This window comes from Melozone crissalis, unplaced genomic scaffold (assembly GCF_028551555.1).
Source record: "Melozone crissalis strain CALT ecotype California unplaced genomic scaffold, PUWL_Pcris_2 ptg000016l_1, whole genome shotgun sequence".
Taxonomy (NCBI): domain Eukaryota; kingdom Metazoa; phylum Chordata; class Aves; order Passeriformes; family Passerellidae; genus Melozone; species Melozone crissalis.
In genome coordinates, this window is record NW_026535794.1 from 42,736,102 (window position 1) to 42,754,912 (window position 18,811).

Sequence of the window (18,811 nt, forward strand, 5' to 3'; positions counted from 1 at the left end):
AGATATGCCAAGGAGCTCCAAGAAATTACCCATTTAAAAGCACTTGACTGTGAGCCTTAATATTCTGCAGGCTCATGTTTTAATGAAGGCTAACAAAACAGGCATTCCTGAAAATGTCTGCCCATACATTGATTCCAGATGTTTTTATTGCATTTAGTCTTGTTTTCATCCCACTGCAAACGCTGAGTAACTGTGATCTGGAAGGGCTGGGAATTTGAGGAACCACAATGACCACAGAAAGCATTTCAGGCAGAGACCAGTTCAGCACAAACAGTTGCAGCAACCTTAAAAAGCTAACTTTTAAAAAAGAAAGACCAGCATCGGTTTAATCCAAGGGAAACCACGTGATGACATTTCTCTTGCTTGGACCCATTTTTCCAAGATCAACACATAAGAATTCACATTTTCCATTTCCATTTCACAATCAGATACAAACAGGGACTTCCTTGTGATGGTTGCAAACATTTTATTATAGAGTCTTATCAACAAGTTCTCTGAAAATCAGTTTTTCAGAACTAAAATCTAATCTGGCAGGGTTCAATAAGTAACAAGATGAACTCAGCCATGTCAAACAAAATATTACTAAGTTACTTTAAATAAATTTTATCACAACAACCTCAGGAAGAGTGTGTCCTGGAGATTTAGGCAGTTTATCTTGGATTTTTATTAATATTTTAGATTCTTTTTGTTATGCTCTAGCCTCTGGTACACAGCTGTCTTCATTTTGATGTTAGAATGGGATAGATCTTTGGGTGCCTCTATGCCTGTTATTCTTGTCTTATTTTACAGTGCTGTAACAAAAACAGGATCATCAGCATTCAGTGCTCACCACAGTACATTTAAGCAACTGGTCACTGCACTGAAACAGAACTCCTGGAGAAACTGAGATTATTTCTGAACAGTAATTGCCCACAAAAGGTCTAGCTCCCAAGTCTTTTCAGCCATTCATTTTCTGTTCAGCACCTCCTATGACATTTATTAAAGTAATTTGAGCAGATTATGTTGCACACAGTAGGACATTCCGAATTCCATCTTGACCTTCACAGTAGCATCTAATACTTCCTGAAAGATAACACAGAATCCTTTTCCTTATACATACAAACAACATTCTCAGCTTGCAGCTGCTTGTTGACAAACACTCACTAGCTTCAGTTAAATACAAGGAAACCTAAGAACATTGAGACATTTGAAAATAAGCATTAATGTATTTTTAATGTATTTTGGATAATTTACCTCAACTTACTAATAACTCTTGATTTCCAGGGCTTAATTGCACATAATTTTTTTTAAAAAGCAATATAATGTCATAACATTAATAAAATATAACATTAAAGAATTTTTTTATTGTGCAAAACATAAGCAATAAGTCTTATTAGTACAATAAGCTGAAAAAGCAAGGTATATTTAAAACAATATTCACATCCAGTGTGCAATTTTTATCCCTACTTCCAACTTTTGATGCAGAATCTACAATTCCCATCAGTAAGTGCTATCTGAAAATTCCAGTAATTTGTTTCACCTTTTATTATTTGGAGAAGACTCAAAATTTATTTTTGCATCAGGTTTTTATGCACAACTAAAACAGTTGTTTAAGTTGATAAATAAAAAATAAGACACTGAAAAGGGTGAAAAATAACCAACATGCTGAAGGCATCCACCTAAATGGTAGCATGACTGATAATTTATAGCTTATATTAAAAAATGGAATTGATAATTGATAATTCTGATTTTACATTTTCAAGATTTTAGCAAATAACTCAAAATTTTGTTTTACAGTTCTGGCATCTGCTAATTGAAAAAGTAATTTAATTCAATACTTATTTTTAATTAAAATATTTATCTTGCTAGATATGAAGTGCTACCAGTCAAGGCAGTCACAACAACTGTTTGATGTTTACATAGCACTGTATAGATAAATATCTCCTTCAGTAAGAGAGACTATGTTCTGCTGGGGAACATAATCACATCACCTCCTGAATATTTTAGGCATCTTTGCCTTCCACATCATAAATATGTGCAATGATTCCTTAATTTGATAAAAAAATGCACATAATTCAAGCTTTAAGATGGTGCTATCATTAATTCAAATTCTCTTTGTATAAAAGTATCAAGAACTCTTCAGTAGTCAATTGAATATTCAAAAACAGATCAATAGTTTTATGTAAACTTGTTAAAAAACAAACCACCACATTATTTGGCTTTAAAGTGACAAAGTATTTTTCTTAATATAATTTACTAGGCATGTGAAGTACTAACATCGAACTATAATTCAAAAAGTAGCAGAGACTGGACTATCTCTGATATTGAAATACTCAATTAAAATATATAAACAATCTCCAAAACATGTAATTATAATTCATTACAGTGGTATTGTTCATTCCAATAATAATCCTTCCTATAAGGAGGCTGAATGTTAAATAAAATACATTAAGCTGTTGTAGTCCCCAATTAGAGAACATCAATATTCTGCCTCTCCTTCAGCTCAAATTCACTAAAATATGGACTAGGCTTTCTACTGAAAGAAAATGGGAAATAGGCTCACTATCCAGGTGGATATCTCCTAGCCCTAATCAAAATCTTACCAGCTTACCCACAACTGTTAGATTTAGACTAGTAACAAATCGTGCAGTAAAGTGTTAAAAATAGGTGGAGTAACTAACAAGCCATCTTCTGTATTGTAAACCACAGAAATCTGCACATCAAAATATTTATGGAAGCATGAGTGCTGGTGACATCATCGACTCTTACAAACTGAGTCTTCCGTAAAAGTTGCACAGATGGAAAAGGATACCTTGAGATAAATGGAAATAAAATCCAACAGAAGATGGATTTCCCAATATTGAGCCTCAAATTCTTAAACTAACAAACATATTTCAGTGACAGACATTGCTCATTATTTTGGCCCCATCCCTTTCCCAAAATCAGTTTCATAAGCTGTTACCACTTCAATTAAAAAACAAACCCTCTTAAAATATTGTATATGGAGTTCTGGGTTCCAAAAATAAAATACATATGCAGTTTCATATTCTTGCTATGAAACATCAGCTAAAAAGTACAAGCATTCATAAAGAAACCAAATTGCATTTGGTACATTGTATTTCTATGGATACAGTTCTCCATGTTGGAGAATTCAGCATTTTTAGAGTTCAACATGTGCAAAGTTCAATTAAATTTTGAAGAAAATTCCAGTTTCAAAAGTTACATGTAATTTTGTATCTGACAGGACAATTAAAAAAAAAAAAAAGCTGTACAAAGTTAGCTTCAAATCTCTTCATTCCCCCCAAAAATAGGCACTCAGTGGCTTAAGTGTGCAAATGGCTTCTTAGAAGAAACAGTGTGCAAGCAGAGCCTGTTCCATTAGCTCTGCATTCTTTAGTGATTTCCTAGAGAGTACTGCCATTAACTGCTATCTATGGTATGACTTTCTAAAGAACAGAGGACACTCAGTCCACAGAGTCACAGATGTCTTTCACTTTCTCGTTGAAGTCCTCAGGTTGATCGGCGTACACGTAATGACCCGCACCAAGGATAGCCTGGAGGATAAAGGTGAAGAAGCACGTCAGTATCACCAATATGTAATAAACAAATAAACACTGGGACAGGTGAAGAACCTGGCTTTTACACACTACCTAAAAATTGGCATCATGCAACCTAAAAAACACTCTAAACATAAGGAATACCAAAATATTCTTTCCTTGTAAAGAAACTTTCCTACACAGGAAAAGAAAGTAAAACCACTGCTTTTTTAACTGCTCACCTTGTTGAAAAAAAAACCCACCACGGAGGCATGAACAAGTCGCTGCACAACAAATTTAGTAGCCTTGCATATCAAATTTCTGATGCATCTTAAGTCCCTTCACACTCCACTCAAATAGCCTACTTCTAGAATTTGTTATTATCTGTAAAAATGCTATGAAGTAAATTGTCACCACAGTATACAGCAAAGGTACGTGACCTGCTCTCTATTTTACAGTCAGTCCAGAACTAACCTTTAAAAAAAACTATTTTCCCCTCCCCTCCTTAAAACACCCTCTCAAGTCTCTAACCAAATGTCATACAAGTATAGCTATGTTATTGTGTTAAAAACTCCCAGAAACTCAAAGTAAAAATTAGTTAGGAATAAATGCATGTAACAAAACCACAGAATTTCTGTGCATTTTACCAAGCATGGCACTGCCAAGTCCACATCTCCATCTCATTAAAGCCCTTGCCCTCCTATGGGTTTTTGAGCATGCCTGCAATTTTACCACTCCAATTTACCTTTTGGAATCTGTATGTGGCTTGGCAAAATTTTAGCCTGGAATATAGTACCATTTTCTACAGTTCCTTCTAAAAGTCCCTGACCAGAGTGGAAAAAATCTCCCTGAATGGTATAAGCTTATCCTAGCAATATATTGTACAAATTTTAACACTGACTTTCTGTTACAACTCTCTCTCTCTGGTTCAGCAGTTAAGTGACAATTTCAGTCTGGATGTCAACATTTATGAAATGCATCTGTGCTCTTTAACACACTTAAAACAGCTGGATAACAATGTCTTTTCTCTGAGTTCCAGCTCTAAATCCAGCTGTATCAAGTTATAAAATTTTATTTGGGTGACTTGTTATAGTATACGATCAGCATTACATACTGTACACTTCTGTCCAGATAGTTCCAGATATCAGTAACATCACAGCTGGTGCGCTCAAACATTTTATCACCTCACAGCATTTTAACATGTATGCATATTCAATTATCACAGCTGACTGCTGTGAAAATGTGCGAAGAATACTTTTGAATTAGTTTGTTTTTAAAGAAATCAACAACAAAACATGCAGTGTGCACATTCACATCAAGCTGTAAGTATGCACATCTTAAACGACAATATCATACCTCTAAACAAAAACATCTTAGGTAGTACGACAACACTAACTATTTTTTTAATGACTTAAAGAAAGATGCTCACAAGATCCTAAGCAGCAGGTACAAACTGCTCTCTTATCAAAGGAACAAATGTATTATACAGACAGATGAAAACAGTTTATGAGAGCTTCCCAAATATCTTATACATACATGGAAACAGTAGGGCTGGTGTGGTTTGATACACAGTGACCACAATATCTACTTCTATTAGCATGTTGTAGAACAAAATAAAGAATCACCTAGGCTTCTAGTGTTACAGCAAGTTTTGTTCTTAGCCTGGGGACGCAACACTTTTGTCTAGGTTTTCTCTGATGTAACATTTGTTTTCTCTCTCTCTGTTACAGAAAACAGAACTTATTACCCCAGGTTTTAAATCAAAAGTAACACCATTTCCACAGCTGGTATGAAAGAACAAAGTAATAGAATAGTTTGGATTGGAAAGGACCTTAAATCTCATCTAGTTCTGACCTCATGGGCAGGGACACCTCCACACAGTCCAGGTTGCTCAGGGCCCCATCCAACCTGGCCACATAGTTATGACTTAAAGAAATTCACACAAAAAACAAACAACTGCTTTAGAAGTCAAACTTACTATTGTCTTCACATAGGAATTTGGTCTCAGAGACTGGATAGTGCTGCCAGAATTGCCGTCTATACACGAACGTGCTCCATAGACCACTGTGATAGGAATGTCTCGATCCATTTGTGAAATCCGTTGCAGCATTGGCCTTTTTGCCCATCCATAAGGAATTGTCATGTTCTTGAAAGCTGTTTCACCACTTCAAGGCATTAAAAAGGGTAAAAACCAATTTAAATTGCCATTGGATCTGCTTTTCATCTAAAATGGAGTATCTGTGGATCTGTGCCTTTTGGCAGGATGGAGTACATGAGGTTGGGATTTTTACAATGAAGAACACTAAGTTTCCAAGGCTTACATATAATGTTCAACAGGAAGAGCCCAGGTTTTTGCAGTGGTAGCACTTCAAAGAATGAAATGCGTTGTTTTTACAGTTTTTAAAGAAATTCTTTATACATTAAAATTCTCCAACAGTTATTTAAACGAAGTGCCCAAACTCTCACAGAATTAACATAAATTGAGAGTAAATATAGAATTAGGATACATTTATCAGTATCTGCAATTCAGAAAAAGTGCAATGGTACCTTTTTCTTCAATATAATAAATGACACAATTTAAAAAAAAAACCAAATCAGCATGCACACTGCTGCCATGGCCATTGGAGGGAGTAGCAGGCACTCAGTAAATGAACAACAGACTACAAAACATACACTGGGAAATTCATGCTCACCTGGGTGACTGTACATTGCAGTGATAAATATATTCAGCCACAGTGTTATCATCAAACATTGATGAATATTTTCGCTTGAAGTCTGGTCTTAAACGCTGAACAAGGCTTAATCCTGTTAAAACAGGAAACCCTGTTAGAGTGGGAATGTGTATAAACTGCTTTATCAGATTGCCTAATGCTTTTCATCAGAGCCCTGAGAACACATCCCCTTAAAACTCATGGCTTCTAAATGTGTATGTGGTTTTACCACTTGCATGACTTAGGGAAACACAATGGAATTACACTTAATAGGAATGAAATTTAAATACTATAAAGAATTTTATGCTGCTCCCCCCACTGAATATATATGGGGAATGTTTGAGTAGGGTCACTACAGCAATAGAAGAAACCTACAGACTGGGACCAGCAAAAGGGCTAAGCAGTGCCTTTCTGTAACCAGTTTAGTCTCACATGATACCAACACATTCTCCTTGCTCTGGCAGCACTGGGTAGGTTAAATGCACTACACCTTTCAGGACCAGAAGGCACTGTTGAAAAAGCTGGGGTGTTTTCTTCCTTAAGTCTGTCTTCTCCTCTTACAGAACAGTCTGCTTCTGAAGCTAGTTCCTCTAACTAGAGCGTAGTTGAAAGAACAGAAGTCTATGATGAAAAACAGGTGTAGAAATCTTAACATAAGGCACAACTACTGGTACAAATGAAGAGACTTAACGCTGAAAATCTTGTCCTTATGCTCTCCTAACAAGCCAGTAGAGAAGTGGGCCTTTTCAGGGGCCAGTTCAGGCCTTCTAAACTTAAGAGTCTTTTCTGAATAACTTCTCTAAGGAAGAAGCCTCTTCTACATTGACCTGATGGATCTTTGGGACAAGAGCCTCATCACAAGGCTAATCTTAGTTTAAGAGTATTAGTCATCCCTAATATCTGATCTAAACTTTTCCATCATTACCCCTGTCTCATCACTACAGACCCTTTTAAAAAGTTGCTCTCCAGCCCTCTTGTAGGCCTCCTGAAGGTACTGGAAGGCTCCCACAAGGTGTCCCCAAAGCCTTCTCTTATGAAGCCCAACTCTTTCAGCTTGTCTTCATAGGAGAGGTGCTCCAGCCTTCTTATCTTCATGTCCCTCCTCTTGACTATCTCCAAGGGGAATGTCTCCAACATTCTTATACTGGAGCCCCAGAGTTGGATGCAGTATTCCACATGGGGTCTCATGAGAGCGGAGTAGAGGGGGAGAATCGCCTCCCTCAATGCTGCTTTTGATGCAGCCCAGGATGCAGTTGGCTTTCTGGGCTGCAAGTACACATTGCTGGATCATTTTGGACTTCTCATCAGGTCTTTCTCCTCAGGACTGCTCTCCATCTATTCTCTGTTCAGAGGTGATCAGGATTGCCCAGACCCAAGTTCAGAACCTTTCACACCACCTTGTTGAACTTCACAAGGTTGCCATGAGCCCACCTCTCAAGGGGCCCTCTGGCTGGCATCTCTCCCCTACAGCTTGTTGTCCACACAGCTTGGTGCCATCAGCAGAGCTGCTGAGGGTGCACTCAATCCCACTGTTTGTGTTGCTGACAAAGGTGCATAACAACTGATCCCGACAGTGATCTGTGAGGAACAATACTCATCACAGGTCTCCATGTGGACACTGAGCTGACTGAGTGTGACTATTCGTGGTTATGTTTCCCCTTTCCCAGACAGTAGCAACTTCATGCTGTTGTTAATCTGTGCAATTATGATGACGTCACTTCTTCCCACCCAGTCCTGGGCAAAGGCCTGGTATTATTTATGTAGACCTTGTCACAGTGATCTATGTTTTCGTAACCTGGAGATTATTGCAACACACCCTTACGCATGCTTTAAACAGATTTAGAAAATGAATACAGTGCAAGAGAAAATAATTCCCTTATGAAACAGTGATTTAACTCCCAAAGCAATGAAGGTTTTGTAAAAATCTGGCAATTGGCTTTGCTCTATTTTCCCTACATAGAGTACAATTGCTGGACTTCTTTTTCTGTGTGTTTGGATTTTTGAATACAAGTGAACACAGCTGGCTTGGAATAAGAGTACTTGGAAAAAAGAAACTAATTCCATGCCTTGTCCAGCTGTCAGTATAGAGGCCATGCCACAAAGTGTTACCAAATTTTAGAATTCACTTTCTGTTTTGGTAAGAAGTGTCTTGTCTGTGGGTCCAATTCCAAAACATTTTTCCCCTGGGAATTTACAGGGGAGAATGAAACAAGGATTCAAGGCAACCTGGAAAAAATTTTGGAATTAAATCAGACTGTAAATCATTGCTGTAATGTTTATTAAAGAAATTCTGAATTGTCTGGCTGATGTTTTCCACAGTGTCTATGAAAATACTGTAAGAAATTCTAACACTGAAGACAGATTTCCACAAAAAGGGTGTGGTCACACTGACATGTCTGTTGTGAGGAATTTTCAGGCATCCAGCTCTAGGAATGGAATTCAGAAATCCAACCTAAGCACCAAAGCCCCACCAAACTGTGAAACTCCTGGGTGAGTGTTCCAGTTAAGAAGGAAAACATGCAAATCAACTACCTGGAAACCACTCAAAGAAAAAAATATCTGGATTCTGTCTCTCTTCCAGTTTTAAGTATTTGCCCATGGGACTGATTAAATATCCATATGATACTATGGTGAGATCCAATGAACTTGCTCACATTTGAACTTACACCTTTGAATAAGAGCAATTGGTTTTAGAGTGAAGTTCAAACAACCAGGTCTGCCCATCAGCTTAAACACATCTGCACGTGGAAGGAAACTGGGGATCGGTTCAGTGCCTTCATCAGGTTAGGTCTGATGGCTACTTGCAGCACAGTGCCCTTCTCTAAGAACTATGTTTCACCTGTCAAGAACTTAATTTGGTGATGGAAAACTTTTTTACCAGTGCAGTGAGAAACAGATGAAAAATTTTTTAAAGGCAGTGCCCTTCATGGCAACTATAAGTGAGACTAGGTGTGGGGACACCTTGCCAGGACAGAGTCTGCTTCTGCAGCACAGTTTGACTTCACTTATTGCTAAGGAAGACAATTTCAGCTTTGAATTTTCCCATGTGGATTGATTTACGCATGTTCTTGTTATTGGATAGAACACATTAAAACAGTGCATATCACTCAATATTTTCCAGGTTGTTTTCTTAACCAAATTAGCATTTTACTTTAAAAAAAAAAATCTGTTTGTACAAAACATGTTGCTTGTCTGAAAAATGAAGTTTGTCACACTATTGAAAAGAAACAAACAAATGAGCATATGCAGCATATTGAAATATATATTCTATAGAAATAGATTTAGGAAACAGATGTGGTTTAAATGTAAACAATGCCTAGAAATCTCACGAGTTTATCTTCAGACTGAATACCAAAAATGATGAAGAGGTTAGTTAATTATATTTGTGAGGGATCTTAAGGATGTATTTTTCCAAGACTCTCCAGAAAATAACTCTAGCACAGAGAGTAACAGACAGATAATCTCTTTCTCCTCTAGAAGGAATAGCTATAATGACTTCTAGATTTTATTACACTCTTCTTCCCATTCCCCAGATTAACTAAACCCAGTATTTTTGGTCAGCACTACCTAGCCCTAGTATTAGGGTATAGACAGTTTATCTACCATTCCATCAGTGCTGCTGAAGAAATGGAAATATAAACTGCCACCATAATGCAGGACACCAATGAGGCCCACAAGATTTCCTAGAGTAGTAAGAAAATGGCTAATGGAAAGAACCCAGTTTCAACTTCTTTAAACTCAGGCCAATTCTTGCATTTATGACAGACTGCCTTCTAATGTTAAGGGAATTTGGAAATCCCATTTGCTCATCAAACGGGAATTAGAAGTTTGATGAGCAAATTAAAACTGAAATGGACTGTGACCAGAGGCAACCAGAAAAAACCCTTTCACATTCACACCTCTCTGTCAGGGTTCCCCAACAGACACCGGCATAATCCAACTCACCAAAACTGAAGCCTGTACAGATCATATAGAGTAGCTTGCTGTAGACTATTGTACTAGTGCCTCTAATAGCAAGAGTTTGCCTTCTTTCCTAAAGAGTTCAAACTTTCTTCAACCTCTCCCAGTTTCTCCTCCAACTCTTTCCTTCGTGGCTGATACAGACTTGCAAAAAAACTTATCATAATGCGTTGTCTGCTCCATGTTTATGCTTAACCAAAATAGAAATGGTATTTAAGAGTAGCTAAAACTCACCAAAGGGTCCTGCTATTCTTAGCCCAGCTAATGGATTAAATGGACTCAGTATAGCTCCTAGTGCTTTGATCCAGATTGGAATTGGTCTTTCGTGCTCAGCATTGTCGGGCCTCTCTGGAAAACCCCATGGCTCCACTAAGATAAGATGCTTGACCCTGTTGGCAAAAAAGGTTCATAGGTTTAAAGTACAGTAGCTTTTCTTTAACTGAGCATGATGAAAACATGCTGTCTGTTTTACAGATACATACATACAGCCTACTTTAGTCACTTCTATCACAGAGGCTTATTACTTCGTTTCTGATTCATCAACCATTTTGATTTCAGTTACTAATTAGAGAGTGAATTGCACCTAATCATATGTGTGAACCAGAAACATGGAAGCATGTGTCACAAAGAGAAACTCAGTATATTACAGATACCCACCGTCACAAACATTTGAGAGAAAGGATAGTCTTGTTTCTATTTTTAATAATAGCCTCATCTAAATGCTTAGTCAATATTATTTGCAGGAGCAGTTTAATTTGACAGGAAAGAGGATAATTGCATCTGTTTCATTAAAGTGAAGTTTCTAGAAGTCTAAGATCTCTGTTCAAAGAAGAGACACAATTTAACTGAAAAATCAAAGTAAAATTTGAACTGAAAAAGACAGTAAAACTAGCAGTAGTCTTCCAAATTTATTGATTTTAGGTCATGAAAGAAAACATCACAGAAGCAATTTGTAAAATTATTACTCAAAGGAATATCAGTACAGAAGGCATTGTAGAAGTCTCCAGCACATGCAACTATTGATCACTTCATGCTGTGGGTTCCCCTCAAGCAAAATTCTAATTCATCCTGGTAGATTAGAATTGTCCCTTTCCCTTTAATTGTCCTTTTTCCATTTAATCCCATAATAACACCTATTCTTACATGTCCTAAATAGTGGTGATTTCTGGGAAAAAGTGACTCTTAACTATAGTTTTTAATTTAAAGATGATTTTCCATTTCAGCTTTCTCATTATCATTCTCTACAACTACCTGCCAGGAGGTTGTAGCAACCTGGGGGTTGGTCTCTTGTCCCAAGTAGCAAGCAATAGGACATGAGGAAACAGCCTCAAGGAGGTTTAGATTGGATATCAGGAAAAATTCCCTCACTGAAAGGGCTGTCAAGCATTGGAACAGGCTGTCTTGTTCTATCTGGTCTAGTGGGATGTGTCCCTGCCCATGGCAGGGGGGTTGGAACCAGATAATAATCCTTTATGTCCCTTCTCGCCTATAACATTTTATGATGCTATGCCCAAGGAAGTGATTGAGTACCCATCTTTGGAGGTATTTAGATGTGTGAATGCAGTGCTTAAGCACATGGGTTAGTGGTGCACTTGGAAGTGCTGGGTGAACAGTTGGACTAGATCCTAAAAGTCTTATCTAACCTAAATCCATATACGGTTTCAATATTTTTATCTTATTCTTATCTTTATCTTTTTACCTTTTTATCTTTACTTTTTCCCTGAATTCTTCCTTCCCTGTTAAAGCCATGAGATTATATATAAACACAGAAGAGTTCATAGTGCCTAAAATGATGCCAGAAGTGATCACAAAAGTTATTTCTGGCTTATGATCAGTTGGGAAACCAAAACCCTGTGCTTGGAATGAAGGGTTGGAAAGGATTAACATCACAAAGACATTTCTTGGTTGTCAGCTCAGCCATGAGCATACTCACACCCTGCAGCAAACAGCAATAGTAAGAGAGGACAGGGTAGAATCTAACTGTACAAACCAAGCAGGGGAGATCAGAGGCACAGCAGCGCAAGCCAGGAGGAGCCATTCAGGACAGCCACACACACCGTGCACAAACTATGGCATCAAGTATAATATGGCAAACAAATTAATAGAAATAAAGTAACCTTTTGCTTCATGCTTCCTTTCTTAATACTTTCCTTCCTGTTTGGCATTTCTCCTTTTGGTAAACAAGCCTAAAACATAACCCAGGATAATGGGAAGTTGACCATGAGAATCACTTCCTAAGTAAATGTCCAGAAATTGCACTATTTGAAAATCATGGCCCACTTCAAGTTGGCAATATGCTAATGGGAATCTTTTTGGATTAGTAGCCTCGGACTTTCCATGGACTCTGGACAGTATAGCAAATTAACGGATCATCTATGCTTGGAGAAACAGATGTACTTTCCTAACAATATGTATCCAGAATCCCTTAAGCCTCTAATGAATTGTTAGATAACCTGGCTGAAAGCTGTGCTATATTTATCACTTGATTCAATGCTCTTTTAGGACCCTAACAGTCAATTTGTTATTTTGGTGGTCTTAGTTTAATTTCAGAGAAATATTAATAATGTGAGAGCACAAACTGAAACATCTCCAAATTTATTAACCCCAACTGAAGCACAGTGAGGCATGAAAATAAAGCATCACTTTTGATGTAAATCAGCAGTGGGCAAAACCAATATCCCATCCCATAGGGATAGTACAGTGCCATTTATAGATCCTTTGGAAAAAGAGGTAAGGAAATGATAAGTGATCCCTACAAAAAGCTAACTACAGTTAGCTAGAAGTTGGTTTATAACTAAAAGGCTAACAGGTTTATATCTTTATTGCAATTCTGGATTTAGAAACACATCTACTTTCACACATCATTTCCAGCCACTTGTGCTAATTGTTGTCCATTTAGAAAGAAAAAGGCAAAGTGTTTTAGGGAAAAATGATGCATGAAATTACTTCAAATATATCCAAGTGAGAAAAAAAGAAACAGTAAAACTTGACATGAATAGAAAAGAATATGTTTAGTAAAATATAGAATTTGCTATATGATGTGGAGAGTTAAGCTTACATTCAGTTTTTCATAGGAAACCACTAAGTGTATCCCAACAAAAGCACTGCCATTTTTTGATACAGAATTGCCTTGGTGGGTGAGATCCTAGCTCAGCAGGGGATATAAAACCAGACTTATAATCAGATATATTAAAAAAATTATTACTATAAGGGAAAAAAATGTATTAACTGTTGGACAAAACATGGTGCAGAAAATGCTGATGAAATACAATTAGAGAACTACTGCAGATGGGTTGTCTTACAAAGAAATATGAAGTGGCACACAGACAATTTAAATCAAAGAGTCACTAAAATAATTTTTACATCATTCTACTTGCACCAGACTGACTGCTAGAATATAGGCATAAATTACCAAGGGGAATTAGAAGTTTCAATGTTATCCATAAGAGTGGGAAGTTTGGCAGAAACAGGCCTATTTTCCCTTCACAAAAACCATCTTTGAGACAAAACATTCACCCATAAATATATTAACTGCTATTTCACTTTATAAAATGGCAAGGGGGTACTGAACTGAAGAGGTACAGAAAAGTATACAGAAAGTCATGTTTACCATTATCTACCTATTTCCTTCACCTAGAAACAAACCACACAATTAATACTTTGGTCTTAGAATTCTGTATAAATTCTTTAAATCTTCACAGTCATCTACATAAATATTATCTATAAAGAACCTGAAAAAGAAAATCTATATTAAAATCAATAGTCAAATACGGAGAAGGAATCCCTTTATTCCTTTATTTTCACATACCTTGATGGATATTTTAAGGAGTAAGCAGCAGCCAGGAATCCACCTAGGTTGTGTCCAAGCAAAATCATTTTTTCTAGCCCCACCTCCTTTCTCCATTCTTCTATGGATTCCACAAACTGATTTTCTGCTTCCCGAGCATCAGTGTCAAAGTGTGGTCTACTGCTACGTCCAAATCCCAAGAGGTCGAAAGCATGAACGGTCCTGTTCTCACACAGATCTTCAAAGTTGAGAGCCCACAGTCCAACACCTCCTCCAAACCCATGCAGTAGAACAAGGGGAGTTTTATTTGGAAGGTCTGGAGAGAATGTCAATGTCCATATTTTATTTCCATTAGATATATACACGTATCGTTTATTGTATATGCTTGCAATACCTGGAGAAAAAAGGGGAAAAAATTGTGTTGCTAAACACACCTGACAAAATATAAAGTACATTCTACTGAAACCAGTGTTTTAAATATGGACTCCTTTCAAAGGAGATAGCTTCTAATGAAGTATCTACATTAATGAAAAATGAAAATGTAATTTTAAACCTGTTTATTTCATCACAGTGTAAAATACATACTGAAAAACTTCTCTCATTTATACTTAATGTTAATTTATAAAAAAATCTAGTTATATCTATGAAACTTATTAAAAACCAAAGACTTACATTTTAGCATTTTGTCCTCAGCCTCTTTAAGGTGTAGCAGTGATGTGGGACACCAGGCAGGAAGCCAGCTGAATAACCACCCAAACCTACAACAGCAATATAGAATAAAAATATCTTGAGCAGCACGGTAATTTTTGGCACTGATGCTTTGAAGACATTTCTTCTGCTGCTCTTCATAAGAGAGCCCATGTTAAGCACATGGTGTGAAGAACACTATTTTTGCACTGGGAGGGAATTAATTTTTTCCTGACTTTTTATAAAGTGGCATCACAAACAGGGGCATTCTTCAAAGGGTGAGCAGTTTTTCCACAGTGTCCTCCTATCAGAGCATACTGATCTGGAGACATGAGCCCTCACATCAACCCAACAAGCTTGGCAGGATATGTAACAATCACTGGAGTTTCCAGCCTCCTCTCAAGTTCTTTTGGAAGTCTGCCTGCATAACCTTGCATGAACCTATTATTTCCAAAAAAGCAATAAGCTCTGCCTTCACCGGCCTAACCTGATTATTACTCTAAATTTAAAAAGTGAAAAATAAGCAGGTTTATCCTACCAAGCAGAAACCTAGGACCTTAATTACAAACTTAGAAACAAAGTCCCAGAGCAAAACAAACCAACAATTCCCTCTGCAGAAGCTGCTTTTCCAGCTGTCAGTTACTATCTTGGTACAGCCAGCTTGACCATGAGAGCAGGCGGAATGACTCAGCTGGCAGCACTGCCTAGCCCAGTGCTGCAAAGCATACAGCAGTTTGGTACATACCCAGATCTTCCTGGGAGCTAATTTACCCCCTGATTTTAAAACAGAATCTTGTTTTTCCATCTCTCACCTGGTTTTGAAGTGGCTCAGACTACCAGTGCAAAGCTGCCACTGCAGGACCTTGCAGGGAAGAGGATATCAGTCACCAAATCAACTTCCTCTAGCACTCTTTTTCTACACTGAACTGCTTTCCAGTTAGTTACATACAGAATTTTCAGGACTGAACACCGAGAGTATTAGTTACACAACAACTAATGCTGAAAGACTATTAGGTTACTAATGTCCAGTTTTCAGTGTGCACAACTCATCAGTAATACATTAAAGACCAAGCCCCACAAGTTCTTTACCTAAAGGATCTTCTCCACACATTCTAAGGGGCTGATCTACCAGAGGTGCACAGCTCCTTAAGTTTATGATAAGATGGTTTTCTGGGAATTCACAATGCAACGGCAAGCAGCATTTTTCAGATTCACAGAAACCTGTGAGAGGACATTTAAGAAACAAAGCCCCAAACCATATCTGAACAGACCAGATTAATCATCCAATCACTCAGGCCCACTGCTATTCAGTATTATTCACTCCTCTGCAGTGATATCTGGCTATTCTGTAAATATTAATTCTCCTGACCCACCAGATCACTGGAGTTATAAGTTACAAGGAGGGACCACAGGAATTGTTATCATCAATTTAACTGAGGAGCTGGCAACAGGTGGTTGTATGTCCTTCCATGTCATGTGCTCATGCAACCTAAGAAATGAAGGAACTTAGCACCTTATAGGAAAATGGGCATCCAAGCATTCTGCTTCCACATTATGCATAGTTATGCATCGATTTAAAAGTAAGATCTTTAAGAAGTTAAAGCTGGAACAAGGCAAAAGTAATTTTACCCACAAGTAATCGTGAAATCAGAGTTTAACAACAACGCTAATTTTGTCCAGTGCTATGAATTACTCTGGTAAATTATTAAACAACAGCTAGGTCACCACTCTTCTGAGTCAAGCTTTCTGCTAGTTACATGTTCAACTAGGCATTTTCATTCTTAACTCTTGGGCCAGAAACAAAACTAGTCACTATTTCCTCTAAGATGAAACTCTATGTACTGTTTCTTCTCAGAAAAACCACTAAATAAGCAAAGAAAATACTTTAAAGATCTTATTTATTTATTCACAGAAATGTAAAGCTGCAACATGCCAACAAGAAAACAGTGCAGGGATATGGCCACAATGAAACAGATCATAGTCCCAGAATTTTATTTCCTAGTCCTAGGGAGGCACCTGGATACTTAGGAAAATTATTTAGGAAAATGTATCAGAATGGTAAAGTTACCCACTCCATTTTTTGTTACCTACAAGATCTGTTTAGAAACACTGAGATTTTAATTCAGAAGAGGCATTGCATACATGTATAGTTTGACAAATACAGTTAGCAAGCTGAAGCTTTTAAAATTAAAACTATGTTTGCAATTCTGTCCTGTTGTACTTGCTGAACTAAAAGAGTAAGCGGTGAAGGCTTTCAGGCAAAAAAAGTGAGCATTTTTTAGAAATACTATTTTAGAAAGCAAATATTTAGTTACCTATAGTCAAGGCTTAATCCTTTGCCTCCTTCCAGAAAAGATTTACCACATTGCTAGATGTTTTCCACACATAGAGAACAAACATTTATTTAATCTATTTGAATATTTTTTCTGAGAACTTTGGAAGGCTATCGTTGTATAATTTCTTTCATACATCTGTGCTCAATGTGTCTTCTAAATGCATACAGGAACGTCCATTGCTTATGTGGTCTATCATTTTTATTTCTGTGCTATAAAGCTGTAAGTGCTACATAATGTCAAAAATGAAGCAATGGACCTTTCAAAACAGTGTGCACACCAGCAATGGAAATGAGTTATGAAAGAAAACAAAAGATTCCAGCAGTAGTTCCACATTGTAAGTGAGCTACCCACTGCCAGGAGTCAGACCCCACACTGCTCTCATCACCCACCACTTCCCTTACACTCTGTTCCCACCTGCCTTTTTGTGAAAAGTCAAGAGCAGAACCTTGTATTGTGAGGAGTTAGGAGGTCCACTGGCCTCAGCTACTTGCTATTTCAGAAAGTAGGAAATAAATCTGGCAACCGACAGCCCAAATTTTTGTAATTTTTTACCAAATGTACTTACAGGTGTTACACATCAAATAACAAGGCACATAACTGGTGGAACTTAACCTGGGTACTTGTTTGTGGCCATGTAGTAACATAAACCACTGTGCACATCCACGCTAAAATAATCAATAACCAGCAGTAGGGCAAAGCATTGCATAGGGTGATTCCTTGCATCTTCAGTTTGGGGTTAGTTACATTCTTCACATCCATCTGAAGACATCTGGAATAACAGAGGCTGGAAAAATCAGAGGCTAGCAGGTGGGGTGGGGGGCTGCTGGCCTGCCAGGCATTCAAAGAAGTCACTTTTCTCTGCTGACAGATCTCCACACACACTTCCACACTTCTTCTAACACATCCAGGGAAGGCGACCAGAAGGAAGGGAAAGCCCTGGAGACACCCAATGCATGACCTTAGTGAAAGTCAAGGTGATTAGTGTCAGACTAGGAGATTAGTGGGGACCATCAGTAGCCTATGTTGATGATTAAATACTGTAATAAATAATGCAAACAAAAGGGACACATGCACAAACATCTGACTAAGTGGAGCTGCAACCACTACATGCAGGGGCCAAGTCACCAGACAGGATCTAAAACACTGGCTGGCTGGAGCAAGTGGTCTGAGACCCTGCTTGCAAGCATAAGAAAGGATAAAAAAAATAATTATTACCATATTTTGACACTTAATAAGTGAATAAATATTGTGTTGAATGTAGCTCAGGATAATGCTGCTTGTCCTCAGCTGCCTGAATGTTAATTTGAACCAAGATCTTACTGTCAGCACTGCTTGAATTGCCTGAGGGTAACTTTCAAAAGAGCTGAGAATCAAGTAGAGGCAGAGGTACAGTGAGCCTGACCCACCCATTCACCTCCACTGCTCAGATCAAACCAAATGAAGAATGTGGCAAATTGGTTGTACCAACAATGTTGGAGCTTTCTGTCAGCTCCATTAACCCTATTCAGCTTGGTGAGAGTTGAATCCATGCAAGACAATTAATGGATCTGAAGCCAGTCACAAATTTGACATAATCACAAAAAGTCTGTGAAAACTTAGATACTGCTGAAGAATTGAAAACATATATTCTAACAATGAGGCATGTACTGAAACAGCTGAACAGTCTATTTGATTTCTAGCCTGTACTGTGACTTTTAAAAATGGAAGCTCTACCACATTAAAATATTCAGGAGAAGTTGCTTATAACTCTATGCAGGAGATATAATGTACAGAAATGGAGCTCATGCTCTCCCTTTTCAAGCTTAGGATTTACCT

General features: G+C 37.7%; 1 protein-coding gene across 1 annotated transcript in view; it reads right to left on the reverse strand.

Annotated features, from left to right (window-relative positions):
* Positions 1-287: 287 nt before the first annotated feature.
* Positions 288-18,811, reverse strand: part of ABHD5 (abhydrolase domain containing 5, lysophosphatidic acid acyltransferase) — a 28,319-nt gene continuing 9,795 nt past the window's right edge. Inside the window, exons 2-7 of the mRNA XM_054274173.1 lie at positions 14,646-14,731; positions 13,995-14,367; positions 10,421-10,575; positions 6,209-6,320; positions 5,494-5,680; positions 288-3,533 (exon numbers count right to left, since the gene is read on the reverse strand). Coding sequence (XP_054130148.1) covers positions 3,444-3,533; positions 5,494-5,680; positions 6,209-6,320; positions 10,421-10,575; positions 13,995-14,367; positions 14,646-14,731 — 1,003 coding nt within the window. The 3' untranslated portion in view covers positions 288-3,443. The remainder of the gene's footprint in view (positions 3,534-5,493; positions 5,681-6,208; positions 6,321-10,420; positions 10,576-13,994; positions 14,368-14,645; positions 14,732-18,811) is intronic.